The sequence below is a fragment of the Meles meles genome, unplaced genomic scaffold (assembly GCF_922984935.1).
Source record: "Meles meles unplaced genomic scaffold, mMelMel3.1 paternal haplotype, whole genome shotgun sequence".
Classification (NCBI taxonomy): Eukaryota; Metazoa; Chordata; class Mammalia; order Carnivora; family Mustelidae; genus Meles; species Meles meles.
In genome coordinates this window covers 356,880-369,930 of record NW_025721617.1, presented here as the reverse complement: position 1 = coordinate 369,930, position 13,051 = coordinate 356,880, and the positions used below count along the sequence as shown (strand labels likewise).

At 39.1% G+C, this 13,051-nt stretch overlaps 1 protein-coding gene across 1 annotated transcript; it reads right to left on the bottom strand.

Annotated features, from left to right (window-relative positions):
• Positions 1–9,334: 9,334 nt before the first annotated feature.
• Positions 9,335–9,892, bottom strand: LOC123936611 (olfactory receptor 2L5-like). Its single transcript, XM_045997037.1, has one exon. It carries the CDS (start codon positions 9,890–9,892, stop codon positions 9,335–9,337), a length of 558 nt encoding a protein of 185 aa, XP_045852993.1.
• Between the last annotated feature and the right edge of the window lie 3,159 nt (positions 9,893–13,051).

The following is a 13,051-nucleotide window of genomic DNA, read 5'->3' as shown; positions in this document are numbered from 1 at the left end:
ATAATTTCTTCCAGTCCCGTCCATGTTGCTACAAAAGTTGGGTATTCGTCCTTTCTGATGGAGGCATAATACTCCATTGTGTATATGGACCACATCTTCCTTATCCATTCGTCCATTGAAGGGCATCTTGGTTCTTTCCACAGTTTGGCGACCGTAGCCATTGCTGCAATAAACATTGGGGTACAAATGGCCCTTCTTTTCACTACATCTGTATCTTTGGGGTAAATACCCAGCAGTGCAATTGCAGGGTCATAGGGAAGCTCTTTTCTTAATTTCTTCAGGAATCTCCACACTGTTCTCCAAAGTGGCTGCACTAACTTGCATTCCCACCAACAGTGTAAGAGGGTTCCTCTTTCTCCACATCCTCTCCAACACACGTTGTTTCCTGTCTTGCTAATTTTGGCCATTCTAACTGGTGTCAGGTGGTATCTCAATGTGGTTTTAATTTGAATCTCCCTGATGGCTAGTGATGATGAACATTTTTTCATGTGTCTGATAGCCATTTGTATGTCTTCGTTGGAGAAGTGTCTGTTCATATCTTCTGCCCATTTTTTGATATGATTATCTGTTTTGTGTGTGTTGAGTTTGAGAAGTTCTTTATAGATCCTGGATATCAACCTTTTGTCTGTACTGTCATTTGCAAATATCTTCTCCCATTCCGTGGGTTGCCTCTTTGTTTTGTTGACTGTTTCCTTTGCTGTGCAGAAGCTTTTGATCTTGAGGAAGTCCCAAAAGTTCATTTTTGCTTTTGTTTCCTTGGCCTTTGGAGACATATCTTGAAAGAAGTTGCTGTGGCTGATATCGAAGAGGTTACTGCCTACGTTCTCCTCTAGGATTCTGATAGATTCCTGTCTCACGTTGAGGTCTTTTATCCATTTCGAGTTTATCTTTGTGTACGGTGTAAGAGAATGGTCGAGTTTCATTCTTCTACATATCGCTGTCCAGTTTTCCCAGCACCATTTATTGAAGAGACTGTCTTTTTTCCATTGAATATTTTTTCCTGTTTTGTCGAAGATTATTTGACCATAGAGTTGAGGGTCCATATCTGGCTCTCCACTCTGTTCCACTGGTCTATGTGTCTGTTTTTATGCCAGTACCACGCTGTCTTGGTGATCACAGCTTTGTAGTAAAGCTTGAAATCGGGTAACGTGATGCCGCCAGTTTTGTTTTTGTTTTTCAACATTTTCTTAGCAATTCGGGGTCTCTTCTGGCTCCATACAAATTTTAGGATTATTTGCTCCAGCTCTTTGAAAAATATCGGTGGAATTTTGATCGGAATGGCATTAAAAGTATAGATTGCTCTAGGCAGTATAGACATTTTAACAATGTTTATTCTTCCAATCCAAGAGCATGGAACAGTCTTCCATCTTTTTGTGTCTTCTTCAATTTCTTTCATGAGTGTTCTGTAGTTCCTCGAGTATAGGTCCTTTACTTCTTTGGTTAGGTTTATGCCCAGGTATCTTATGGTTCTTGGTGCTATAGTAAATGGAATCGATTCTCTAATTTCCCTTTCTGTATTTTCATTGTTGGTGTATAAAAAAGCCACTGATTTCTGTACATTGACTTTGTATCCTGCCACGTTACTGAATTGCTGTATGAGTTCTAGTAGTTTGGGGGTGGAGTCTTTGGGGTTTTCCATATAAAGAATCATGTCATCTGCGAAGAGAGAGAGTTTGACTTCTTCCTTGCCAATTTGGATACCTTTTATTTCTCTTTGTTGTCTGATTGCCGTTGCTAGAACTTCTAATACTATGTTGAACAAGAGTGGTGAGAGTGGGCATCCTTGTCGTGTTCCTGATCTCAACGGGAAGGCTGCAAGCTTTTTCCCATTGAGGATGATATTTGCTGTGGGTCTTTCATAGATAGATTTTATGAAGTTCAGGAATGTTCCCTCTATCCCTATACTTTGAAGCGTTTTCATCAGGAACGGATGCTGGATTTTGTCAAATGCTTTTTCTGCATCAATTGAGAGGACCATGTGGTTCTTCTCTCTTCTCTTATTGATGTGTTCTATCACACTGATTGATTTGCGAATGTTGAACCAACCTTGCAACCCAGGCATGAATCCCACCTGGTCATGGTGGATAATCTTTTTAATGTGCTGCTGGATCCTGTTTGCTAGGATCTTGTTGAGAATCTTTGCATCCATATTCATCAGTGATATTGGTCTGAAATTCTCCTTTTTGGTAGGGTCTTTGCCTGGTTTGGGGATCAGGGTAATGCTGGCTTCATAAAAAGAGTCTGGAAGTTTTCCTTCTGCTTCAATTTTTTGGAACAGCTTCAGGAGAACTGGTGTTATTTCTTCTTTGAAAGTTTGGTAGAATTCCCCAGGGAATCCGTCAGGTCCTGGGCTCTTGTTTTTGGGGAGGTTTTTGATCACTGCTTCAATCTCATTACTAGATATCGGTCTATTCAGGTTGTCAATTTCTTCCTGGTTCAATTTTGGGAGTTTGTAGCTTTCCAGGAATGCATCCATTTCATCTAGGTTGCTTAGCTTATTGGCATATAACTGTTGGTAATAATTTCTGATGATTGTTTCTATTTCCTTGGTGTTAGTTGTGATCTCTCCCTTTTCATTCATAATTTTATTAATTTGGGCTTTCTCTCTTTTCTTTTGGATTAGTGTGGCCAATGGTTTATCGATCTTATTGATTCTTTCAAAAAACCAGCTTCTAGTTTCATTGATACGTTCTACTGTATCTCTTGTTTCTACCTCATTGATCTCTGCTCTAATCTTGATTATTTCCCTTCTTGCATGTGGAGTTGGTTTGATTTGTTGTTGATTCTCCAGTTCTTTAAGGTGTAGAGACAGCTGGTGTATTCTGGATTTTTCAATGTTTTTGAGGGAGGCTTGGATGGCTATGTATTTCCCCCTTAGAACCGCCTTTGCTGTATCCCATAGGTTTTGGACCGAGGTGTCTTCATTCTCATTGGTTTCCATGAATTGTTTAAGTTCGTCTTTGATCTCCTGGTTGATCCAAGCATTCTTAAGCAAGGTGGTCTTTAGCTTCCAGGTGTTTGAGTTCCTTCTGAACTTTTCCTTGTGATTGAGCTCCAGTTTCAAAGCATTGTGATCGGAGAATATGCAGGGAATAATGTCAGTCTTTTGGTATCGGTTGAGTCCTGCTTTGTGACCCAGTATGTGGTCTATTCTGGAGAAGGTTCCATGTGCACTTGAGAAGAATGAGTATTCTGTTGTTTTAGGGTGGAATGTTCTATATACGTCGATGAGGTCCATCTGGTCCAATGTTTCATTCAATGCTCTTATTTCTTTATTAATTTTCTGCCTCGATGATCTGTCTATTTCTGAGAGAGGCGTATTAAGATCTCCTACTATTATTGTATTCATATCAATATGACTCTTTATCTTGATTAATAGTTTTCTTATGTAATTGGGTGCTCCCATATTGGGGGCATAGATATTCACAATTGTTAGATCGTCTTGTCGAATAGTCCCTTTAAGAATTATGTAGTGTCCTTCTGTATCTCTGACTACAGTCTTTAGTTTAAAATCTAATTTATCTGATATGAGAATCGCTACTCCGGCCTTCTTTTGAGGCCCATTGGCATGAAAGATGCTTCTCCATCCCTTCACTTTCAGTCTGGGTGTATCCTTAGGTTCAAAATGGGTCTCTTGTAGACAACATATGGATGGGTCCTGTCGTTTTATCCAATCTGCAACCCTGTGTCGTTTTATGGGCGCATTTAGGCCATTCACATTGAGAGTGATTATAGAGAGATAGGTTTTTATTGACATCGTGTTGCCTTTGAAGTCTTTCTGTCTATAGATTGTTTCTATATTTCTGTTCAATGATATTCTTAGGATTTTTTCTCTTTTAAAGGACCCCCCTTAATATTTCCTGCAGTGTCGGTTTGGTGGTTGCATAGTCTTTTAAGCCTTGCCGGTCTTGGAAACTCTTTATCTCTCCTTCCATTTTAAATGTCAGTCTTGCTGGATAGAGTATTCTTGGTTGCATGTTCTTCTCATTTAGTACTCTGAATATATTTTGCCAGCCCTTCCTGGCTTTCCAGGTCTCTGTGGAAAGGTCTGACGTTATTCTAATGGGCTTTCCTCTGTATGTAAGAAGCTTCTTTGTCCTAGCTGCTTTTAAGAGGGTCTCTCTTGAAACATAATTCCCCATTTTAACGATAAGGTGCCGTGAGGACTTTCGAGAATCTAAAATCTTGGGAGGAAATCTTTCTGCCTCTAGTACATGAACGTTTCCATTCGTGAGATTGGGAAAATTTTCATAGACAACTTCTTCCACTATATCTTCTAGACTTCTTTCTTTTTCTTCCCCTTCAGGGATTCCAATAATTCTGACGTTGGAACGTTTCATGGCATCGTTTATTTCCCTGATTCTGTTTTCGTGGCTTCTGAGCTGTTTGTTCCAGGCTTCCTCCTGATCCTTTCTCTCTATCTGTTTGTCCTCCAGATCACTAATTCTATCTTCTGTCTCAGTTACCCTAGCTTTTAGAGAATTTAGATTGGATTGGAACTCATTGAGAGCATTTTGAACATCATCCCTGGTGGCTTTCAGTTCTGCCCTAACATTGTGAACATCATCCCTGGTGGCTTTCAGTTCTGCCCTAATCAATTCTGTTTGGTCATCCATGGCTTTCTCCAACCTAGCTATTGCCTGGATAATTGTTAGTCTGAATTCCTTTTCTGACATATTGTCTATGTCGATAGCCATTAGCTCTGTTGCAGAAGGCCCATCCTCTGTATTTTTCTTCTGTTGGGTATTCCTCCTCCTAGTCATTTTGGTAAGAGATGACTAAACAGATGCAGCTGGACTTATCGATTGTGGTGCAGTCAATGTTCACCCTGGAATGCTTCTGTGCAATCAGGATTCCCCACCCAAATGAGAGAAAAAAGAAAAGAAAAAGAAATAGAGAAGAAGAAAGAAAAAAAAGGGGAAAGAAAAGAGGGAAAAAAAGGAAAAAAAAAGGAAAAAAAAAAGAGAGAGAGAGATAGGAAAAAAAGGGAAGATAAAAGAGAAGGCTCAGCCCAAATGGGCCACAAGGTAAGATTTGTGGAGTATACAAACAAAAACAGACAGACAAAAAGAGTGATAAAAGTATATGACAAGAGAAAAAAATATGTATATATAAGCAAAAAAAAGGGAAGAACCTCATCAGAAAGAACCCCAAGTATAAGGTTTATATATTATTAGGACAAACACAAATTCACAGAAACACTGACAGAAGGAAAAATTGGGAGAATGGTTATAGATTCTCAGTGTGGGTGAGGAAGGTTATTTTGATTCTTCCTGAAGGTATCTTGATGTTTTTGTTAAGGGACTCAACTTTCCTAAGTTACAGGGGGATTAGAAACTGGTTTGCTTATAGGGGTAGCATTGATTGGGGAAAGGGGATTACCTTGAAGTTTAACTCTATATGTATAGTAGAAAATAAAAATTAAAAAAGAATAAACTAGACTAAACTAAGTTAAAATTAAAAAGAATTAAAAAAATAGAAAAACAAAAGAAAAACACGGGTATATGTATCAAAAAGTTCAGGTTAGAAGGTTATTAAAGAATTTGATGTACTGGACATCTCAGTGTGATGGTAAATAGGTTAAAAAATTATAAAAAGTATAAAAAATAGGTTAAAAAATTTAAAAAGAACCAGAATATTGGTAAAGAGTTAAAAATAAAAGTTGTATTTATGAAGTAGTGGTGATTGTTCTCTTGTAGTCTTTTGTTTTTTTTTCTTCCTTCCTGGTTGGTTTTCTGGGGGAGGGGCCTGCCACGTGGGTTTTCAGACAATGATGTTCCCTGAGTTAGGTCCTCCTGCTCCCCTCAAGGGGGTGAGCTCTTTTTTTTTTCAGGAAACTGTTTTTTTTCAGCCTTTTGTTCTCTGGGGGTTTTTATGTTCTTTCATCTGCTTTCTCTCGCCTTGACAGCTTTTGATGGTTTTTGGAGGTTTAGAGGAGAGCAAACAGCACCCCAACCTCCCTCTCAGAGAGAAGCCTCAGACTGTTTTGCAAAAGCTGCTGGCAGAGTCGGTTCTGAGTCACTGTCCCTGGGGATGCAGGAGCTCCTCGTTGTACCCAAAACCAGGGCAGCGGTGGCTGTCTAGGCAGCTCCAGACCGCCAGAGAGGTTCCGAGCAGAGATCGCGCACTGAGATTTTCCCGCTGTCCCGAGCTGGGAATGTCTGTTTTTCTGGCTGCCAGAGCTCCAGGCTAGCGCCTATGAGCACCTTTCCCAAGGGAGGGTGTGGGACGCGCGCGTTTCAGGATTGCCGTCTGGCCAGGCTCCCAGCCCCTCACGGGAGCCAGACCCCACTCGTTCTCGGGCGCGCTGGCGTTCAGGTGCACTGGCTGCTCAGGGACGGAGACCTGATTTCTCCGCCGCACTCTCTCTGGCTCCGCGCCAGGGGAGGCTGTCCTGGGTCCGGGGACTTAGGTCCCTGACCCTAACTGCCCAGGTTCCCACTATTACCCCCCCCCCACCCTGGCGATCCTTTGCTGTTTGTTTTTTGAGTGCTTTCAACCAGACTCCAAGTTAATGCTGGTCCCCAGACGCAGAGCACTCTCGTGTTGGGGTGTTACTTTCCGATAGGTCACCTCTGGTGGCTCCCTCCCCCTTTTGTTTATCTTCGGACGTTCCCAGTCTGCTTTACCTGCCACTGGCGTCTTCTGCTCCTGTAGAGATCCAGACGTGTATAATTCTGATCTCAGGCTGATTTCATGGGTGGTCGGAGTTCTTTGGTAGGTAATCAGCTCACTTTAGGGTACAGGTTGAAATGGTGCCTCCTCCTACTTCCACGCCATCTTGACTCCCCCCTATTACTCTTTTTAAATCATAATTGTTTCTAATTAAAATTTTTGTTAATAAATAAATATGCTTCAGCTTAGAACTTTAGCTAATCGTATTCTAAATCATATTTTAAGTAAGTGATAAAACAGTAAATGCTTAGAAGTATTTGGTTATTGATACTAAGTCATAAATATCATCTTTTCTCCGTATTTGAGATTTAAATTTTGTGGTATGAGGCAATCATTTCAAAATCATGAAACTGTTTGTTTTAAGTATTGCTATAATATCATGCAATTCCTTATAATGAAAAAAATTTCTATGATATATTAGACGATAAGCAGTCATACCTGTGTCATTCCAAAGTAAAGCTTTTAATCAGTTAATAGTCAAGAACTTTCTAAATGTTAAATTATTTTTTGTATAAAAACCTACAATTCATATCATGTTTTCTAAAATATGGATCACCTATTTCGGGAAAGAGTGATAATTTTCAAGTCTAATACGTGACTCATCCACCATTTTTGTCATTGGGATAACCCATGGCTTCTTAGATGATAATTCTAGTTTCCTTCTTCCCACATATCCTTAGAAAATAAAGAGTATAGTAGAGTCTCTCCTGATAGTAATGGACCTTTATCCATTATTAAGTTAAAGTGGTATTAATGACAGGAATTTTGTAGGGAAATGACCGAGCAAGTATAGCTGTTCAAAATACTGAAGTGCAAATGTTGATGCCAAACAAACCCCCAAAGCTAATCTTCTAGAATTATGAGACTAGCAAATGGAGCATAACATTTTCATTGCAAGTATTATGTTATAAGTTTATAACAGTGGTTATATGAGATATACAATTTTAGCATATATTAAGGAATCATTCAAGAGTTTTTTGATTTATTAATTTGCACAGATTAATTTTTTAAATAATTTTAAAGTAGCTACCATTCTTCTACAGCCCATTTTGTATTTCTCCAACTCTAATTATATATCCTTTAGATTTCTCCCTTAAGAATTAGGGGTGACTGAGTGAATCAGTCATTAAGTGCCAGCCTTCAGCTCATGTCATGATCCCAGGGTACTGGGATCTAGGCCTGTGTTGGGATCTCTGCTTGGCAGGAAGCCTGCTTCTCCTTTTTCCAGCCCCACCCTGCTCATTTTCCCTCTCTTGTTGTGTCTCTCTCTGTCAAATGAATAATAAAACCTTTTTAAAAAAAGAATTAGATTAGGTGTACCTGAGTGGCTCAGTTGGTTAAACATCTGCCTTCAGGATAGGTCGTGAAACTGGGGTCCCGGGATTAAACCCAGCAACAGGCTTCCTGCCCAACTGGGAGGGTCTGCTTCTCCCTCCCCACTCCCTTTTCATGCTGTCTTTCTCTTCCTCACTCTATCTCAAATAACTAAAATCTTAAAAAGAAAAGAACCACCTAGATTGGGGTTCCTGGGGTGGCATGGTTAGTTAGGTATTTGACTCCTGGTTTTGGCTCAAGTCAATATCTCAGGGTAGGAAAATCCAGCCCCCATGTTGGGCTCCACACTCAACACGGAGTCTGCTTGTGTTTTTCTCCCCTCCCTTTTGTACCCTGTCCCTGATCTCTCTCCTTCTCTTTCACTCTCTTTCTAAAATACATAAAACTTAAAAAATAATCACCCAAACTATCTCAGAGATCCTCTCATAAAAGATAGAAATTTTTTCCAAGGATTTTATTTTATTTATTTTATTTTATTAATTTATTTTATCTTATTTTTTGACACAGAGAGAGCACATGCATGGGAAACATCAGAGGGAGAGGGAGAAGCAGGACCTTGAGCTCAGGATCCTGGAAACATTACCTGAGCTTAAGGCAGACACTTAAATTACTGAGCCATCCAGACACCCCAAAATGATGCAAACTTTTTTATATTTCCTCCCTAGTGATGTAAGAAATTCTAATTTATGAGAAGTCTCTGACAAACCTCTATGTCTATCACCTGTCCTGAAAACTTGGAGATAAAACAAATGACATGCATCAGTTAAGAATACACTATAATAGAAATAAAACAATATTTTGGTTATCAATAAAATGACCAAGGTGATGGCATTTATTGTTCTTTGCATTATTTTAGTCACTTTGGGATATAAAGTACAGTAGAACTATGATATTGAATGATATCATCAAGTTGGGCAATCCCTATTATAATTTCTACATATTAGAAAAACCTGCAAACAAGATAGAGGAAATACTATGTCCTTTATATTTACTAAAAATTACCATAACAAAAACAGAACAAGTGTTTAGAAATATATAACTATCTGGTCAGATCTCAATTATTTTAATCTTCTAGATTGTTTTAGTCCTTCTCTTCAATCTTGGAGTATCAGTGTTCTTAAGGAGTATACAAGGTAGAAGTGATCTACTTCTGAGGCTAAAGGACTAATGAGAACTTACTCTACGTTTTTATAGAGCACATCCTCTGAATTAGTCTTCTCAAGGCACCTATCACCTCCTTGTTTCTCAGGCTGTAGATGATGGGATTAAGCATGGGGGTGAGGATGGTGTAGAAGACAGCCAGAGCCTTGTCCTCTGTTGGAGATCAGAGGGATCTTGGGCATAAATAAGTGTAAGCAAAGGGTGCATAGTAGAAAGTTACCACAGTTAGGTGGGTGCTGCAGGTCGAATAAGCCTTCTTCCTCCCCTCTGTTGACTGCATGCGACAGATGGCAAAGAGAACCCGGCCATAGGAACATACAATGCCAATGAAGGGAAACACAATCAAGAGTGTGGTGCTTACAAACACTGTGTACTCATAGACCCAGGCGTCCATGCAGGCCAGAGTCAACATGGCAGGGACATCACAGAAAAAGTGGTTGATGGCTCTGGATTGGCAATAAGGGATTTGGAGGGCATATACAGTGTGAGCACAGGAGTTGATAGACCCTATTGTCCATGATCCTATTATCATTAGCACACAGACTTTTTTGTTCATGTGAACAGGATAGTGAAGAGGAAGACAAATGGCCACATAACAGTCATAGGCCATAGATGTCAAGAGTAGTGCTTCTGCAAAGGCTAAAGTCAAGAAGAAGAAGCTCTGAACCCCACAACCAATAAGTGAGATAGACTTGTTTCCAGAGAGATAATTGGAAGCCATCTTGGGGACAATGGTGGAGATGTAGTTCAGGTCCATGAGGGAGAGCTGACTAAGTAGAAAATACATGGGTGTGTGGAGATGGGTATCCAAGAGAATAAGGATGATCATGAATAGATTGCCAAAAAGAGCCATTAAGAAAATAAGTGCAATGAGAATAAAAAGAAAGAGGCCAATACTTGACGGTGGAAACAACCCCAATAAAAGGAAATTGGTTAAAGTTTGGTTGTAATTTTCCATATTCTATTTGGTTTCCCTAGAAAAAGAGAAAAACACTTGCAATACATAAAAAATATGCTTTTTACTTTTTTTTCCAAAAAAATTAGTGCAATTGTGAAGTTTTCAGGAAGTACCCTATTTCTTACGTAAATAAAGTTTCCTATTTGGAGAAAGAAGTTCTATGTTGTTTCATAAAGCTATAGGCTATGGTGGTAGGCATTTACATTCAAAATATTCTGTAATGAATTAATGAAATAACAAAAAGAAAATATCTATATCTATGTGAGTAGGATATGAATAATTCTATGCCCTTCATAAATTCTCATATTAAACATACTATTTTAATTAAATGTAAACAAAGTTCTTTTGCAAAGACTGAACAAAAATTTATGTCAGTTCAAATATTCATTTGGTTCATAATATGAATAAATTTAGTAATACATGGAAAGTGTTTATGTTTTCATTCAAAGTTACATTATCCTTTCAGAAATATATAAATAACTGTAACTTTTTTTTTTCCTCCCATGTTGTTAAGCTGGATTTCCTTCTTGTCACTGTGTCCTACTTTGCTGAATAAACCTTCCTGAAAATCAGTTATCAGTTCATGGTGTGGACTTAGAAAAGTACAAGTGTTTATTGCCTAATTACATCAGGTATAAATAGATAGTATTAATTATTACATTCCTCCATTATCATTACTTTCAAACTTCCATTTTAATTTCTTATGAGAGCAGACTCTTCTCCAGATCTTCTATAAACAATGTATATTGCAACCCTCACTATTTTGCTCAAGCATCCCCAAGTGGAAGAATAAAAGTTTAAAATGCCTTAGGGAGACTGGGAAGATGACAAAGTAAAAAGGCCATTAACTGACTTCATCCCATGGATGCAACTAGGTAACACTCCCAACAGCATAAATAACCGAGAGAAGGACCCATAGAATGACAGAGGAAACTCCACAAATAAAGTTAGAGAAGAGGTCACTTTGAAGAATATAGCAAAGCCAGGAAGATGTTTGATGAGCAAAACAAACCATGACCACTCTTCCCCAAGATAGTAGGGGAAGAGTGATTAACAGGTTATCCCACTGGGATCTCACATGGGAAGACAACTTGTCATAACATTTGACTTTGAAAGAAAGAGGGGCTGACTCATGAGTTCTTTAAGTTAGTAGAAATTAAAGTCTGGGATTTTAAAAATAAAGCTCAGCTCTGTGAGAGCCCCAATGGCATTAGTAAGGTGAGTCCCTGTTCTTAAAGACATAGCATTACAATTAGCCCATGCAGTTACAGCATAGAAGCAGTAGTTTGAAAAATACCTGAACATATGGGAGTGAATTATTTACTCATCTTGAAATCTTTTATCTTTTCTTTTCCTTTCTTTTTAAGATTTTATTTATTTATTTGACACACAGAGAGAGACAGCAAAAGAGGGAACACAAGCAGGGGGAGTGAGAGATGGAGAAGCAGGTTTCCTGCTGAGCAGGAAGCCCATCCTGGGGCTCAGTCCCAGGTCCTTGGGATCATGACCTGAGCCAAAGGCAGATGCTTAATGACTGAGCCACCCCTGAGCCTAAGGCAGATGCTTAACAACTAAGCCACCCAGGTGCATCATCATCTTTAAATGCTTTCTAGAGAGACAGGGGTAGCAGAAAGATGTATCCATGAACAAAGGAGCCAATAGGTAACATTTCGTTCTCTTGCTCCTCCATAGCATAACCATAGGTCCACCTGCAGGAATGACAACTGTGCAGACACTCATTACCCCACTTGATTACAACAAACCTCACCCCTGCCTACATTTTTTTGGTTCCATCTTCTCCAGTCAAGTTTCCTCAGTCTTATATTACTGGTACTCTCCAAAAGACCAGCACAAATCCCTACCTATACTGAGTCTCTACTCCTATGAGTTTTTCAGAGCCTCACTTCCAATGGCCCTGGTGGCAGGTTGCATTTTGTAAGCAGACCACTGCACACATGGTAAACATAAACTCCATCCTGAACAGAGACAAGACAGGGCCTACAACAGTAAAAGAGAGCTTCTACAGACAAGTGGACTGAAAGAAAAAAAAAAAGTGGCCAGACACAATGGCAAAGCACACACTCATTGGAGACACTTTGTCAAGTGTCAGGCTCTGGAGAACAGGGGACACTGCACTACATGATACTACAGGAACTTTTCATCATAAGGCCATCACCTATGAGAGCAAGAGACATAGCTGACTTATCTAACACAAAGTAATAGAGTCTGAGAGTTAAACAAAATTAAGAGAAAAAAGAATATATCCCGAATGAAAGAAAAGGACAAAGACCCTTCAAAACACCAAAGCAAAATGAATATAAGTAAAATGACTACTAGAGAATTTAGAGTAATGATCATAAAGACAATCACTGGATTTGAGAAAAGAGGAGAGGGCATCAGTGAAACCCTTAATAAAGAGATAAAAGGGAACCAATCAGAAATGAAGAACATAACAAATGAAATAAAAAATGTAATTGATAGAAAAATATCAGACTAGAGAAATCATAGGAATGAACTAACAACCTGGAAGACAGACTAATGGAAAATAATCATGTTGAGCAAATAAGAGCTAAAAATAAGAATAGACAAAAGTAACTCTGTGACTTTCTCTATCAAGTGTAGTAACAGCAACGTGATAGAAACCTCAGAAGAAGAAAGGAGGGCAGAAATTTATCTGAACAAATAATTCTTTTTTTAAAGATTTTATTTATTTATGTATTTGTCAGAGAGAGAGAGAGAAAGCAGAAGCAGGCAGAGGCAGAGAGAGAAGCAGGCTCTCTGCTGAGCAAGGAGCCTGATGTGGGACTTGATCCCAGGACCCCGAGATCACGACCTGAGTAGATGGGAGTGGCTTAACCAACTGAGCCACTCTGGCATCCCTGAACAAATAATTCTTAATCTGATGAAGGAAGCAGATATCCA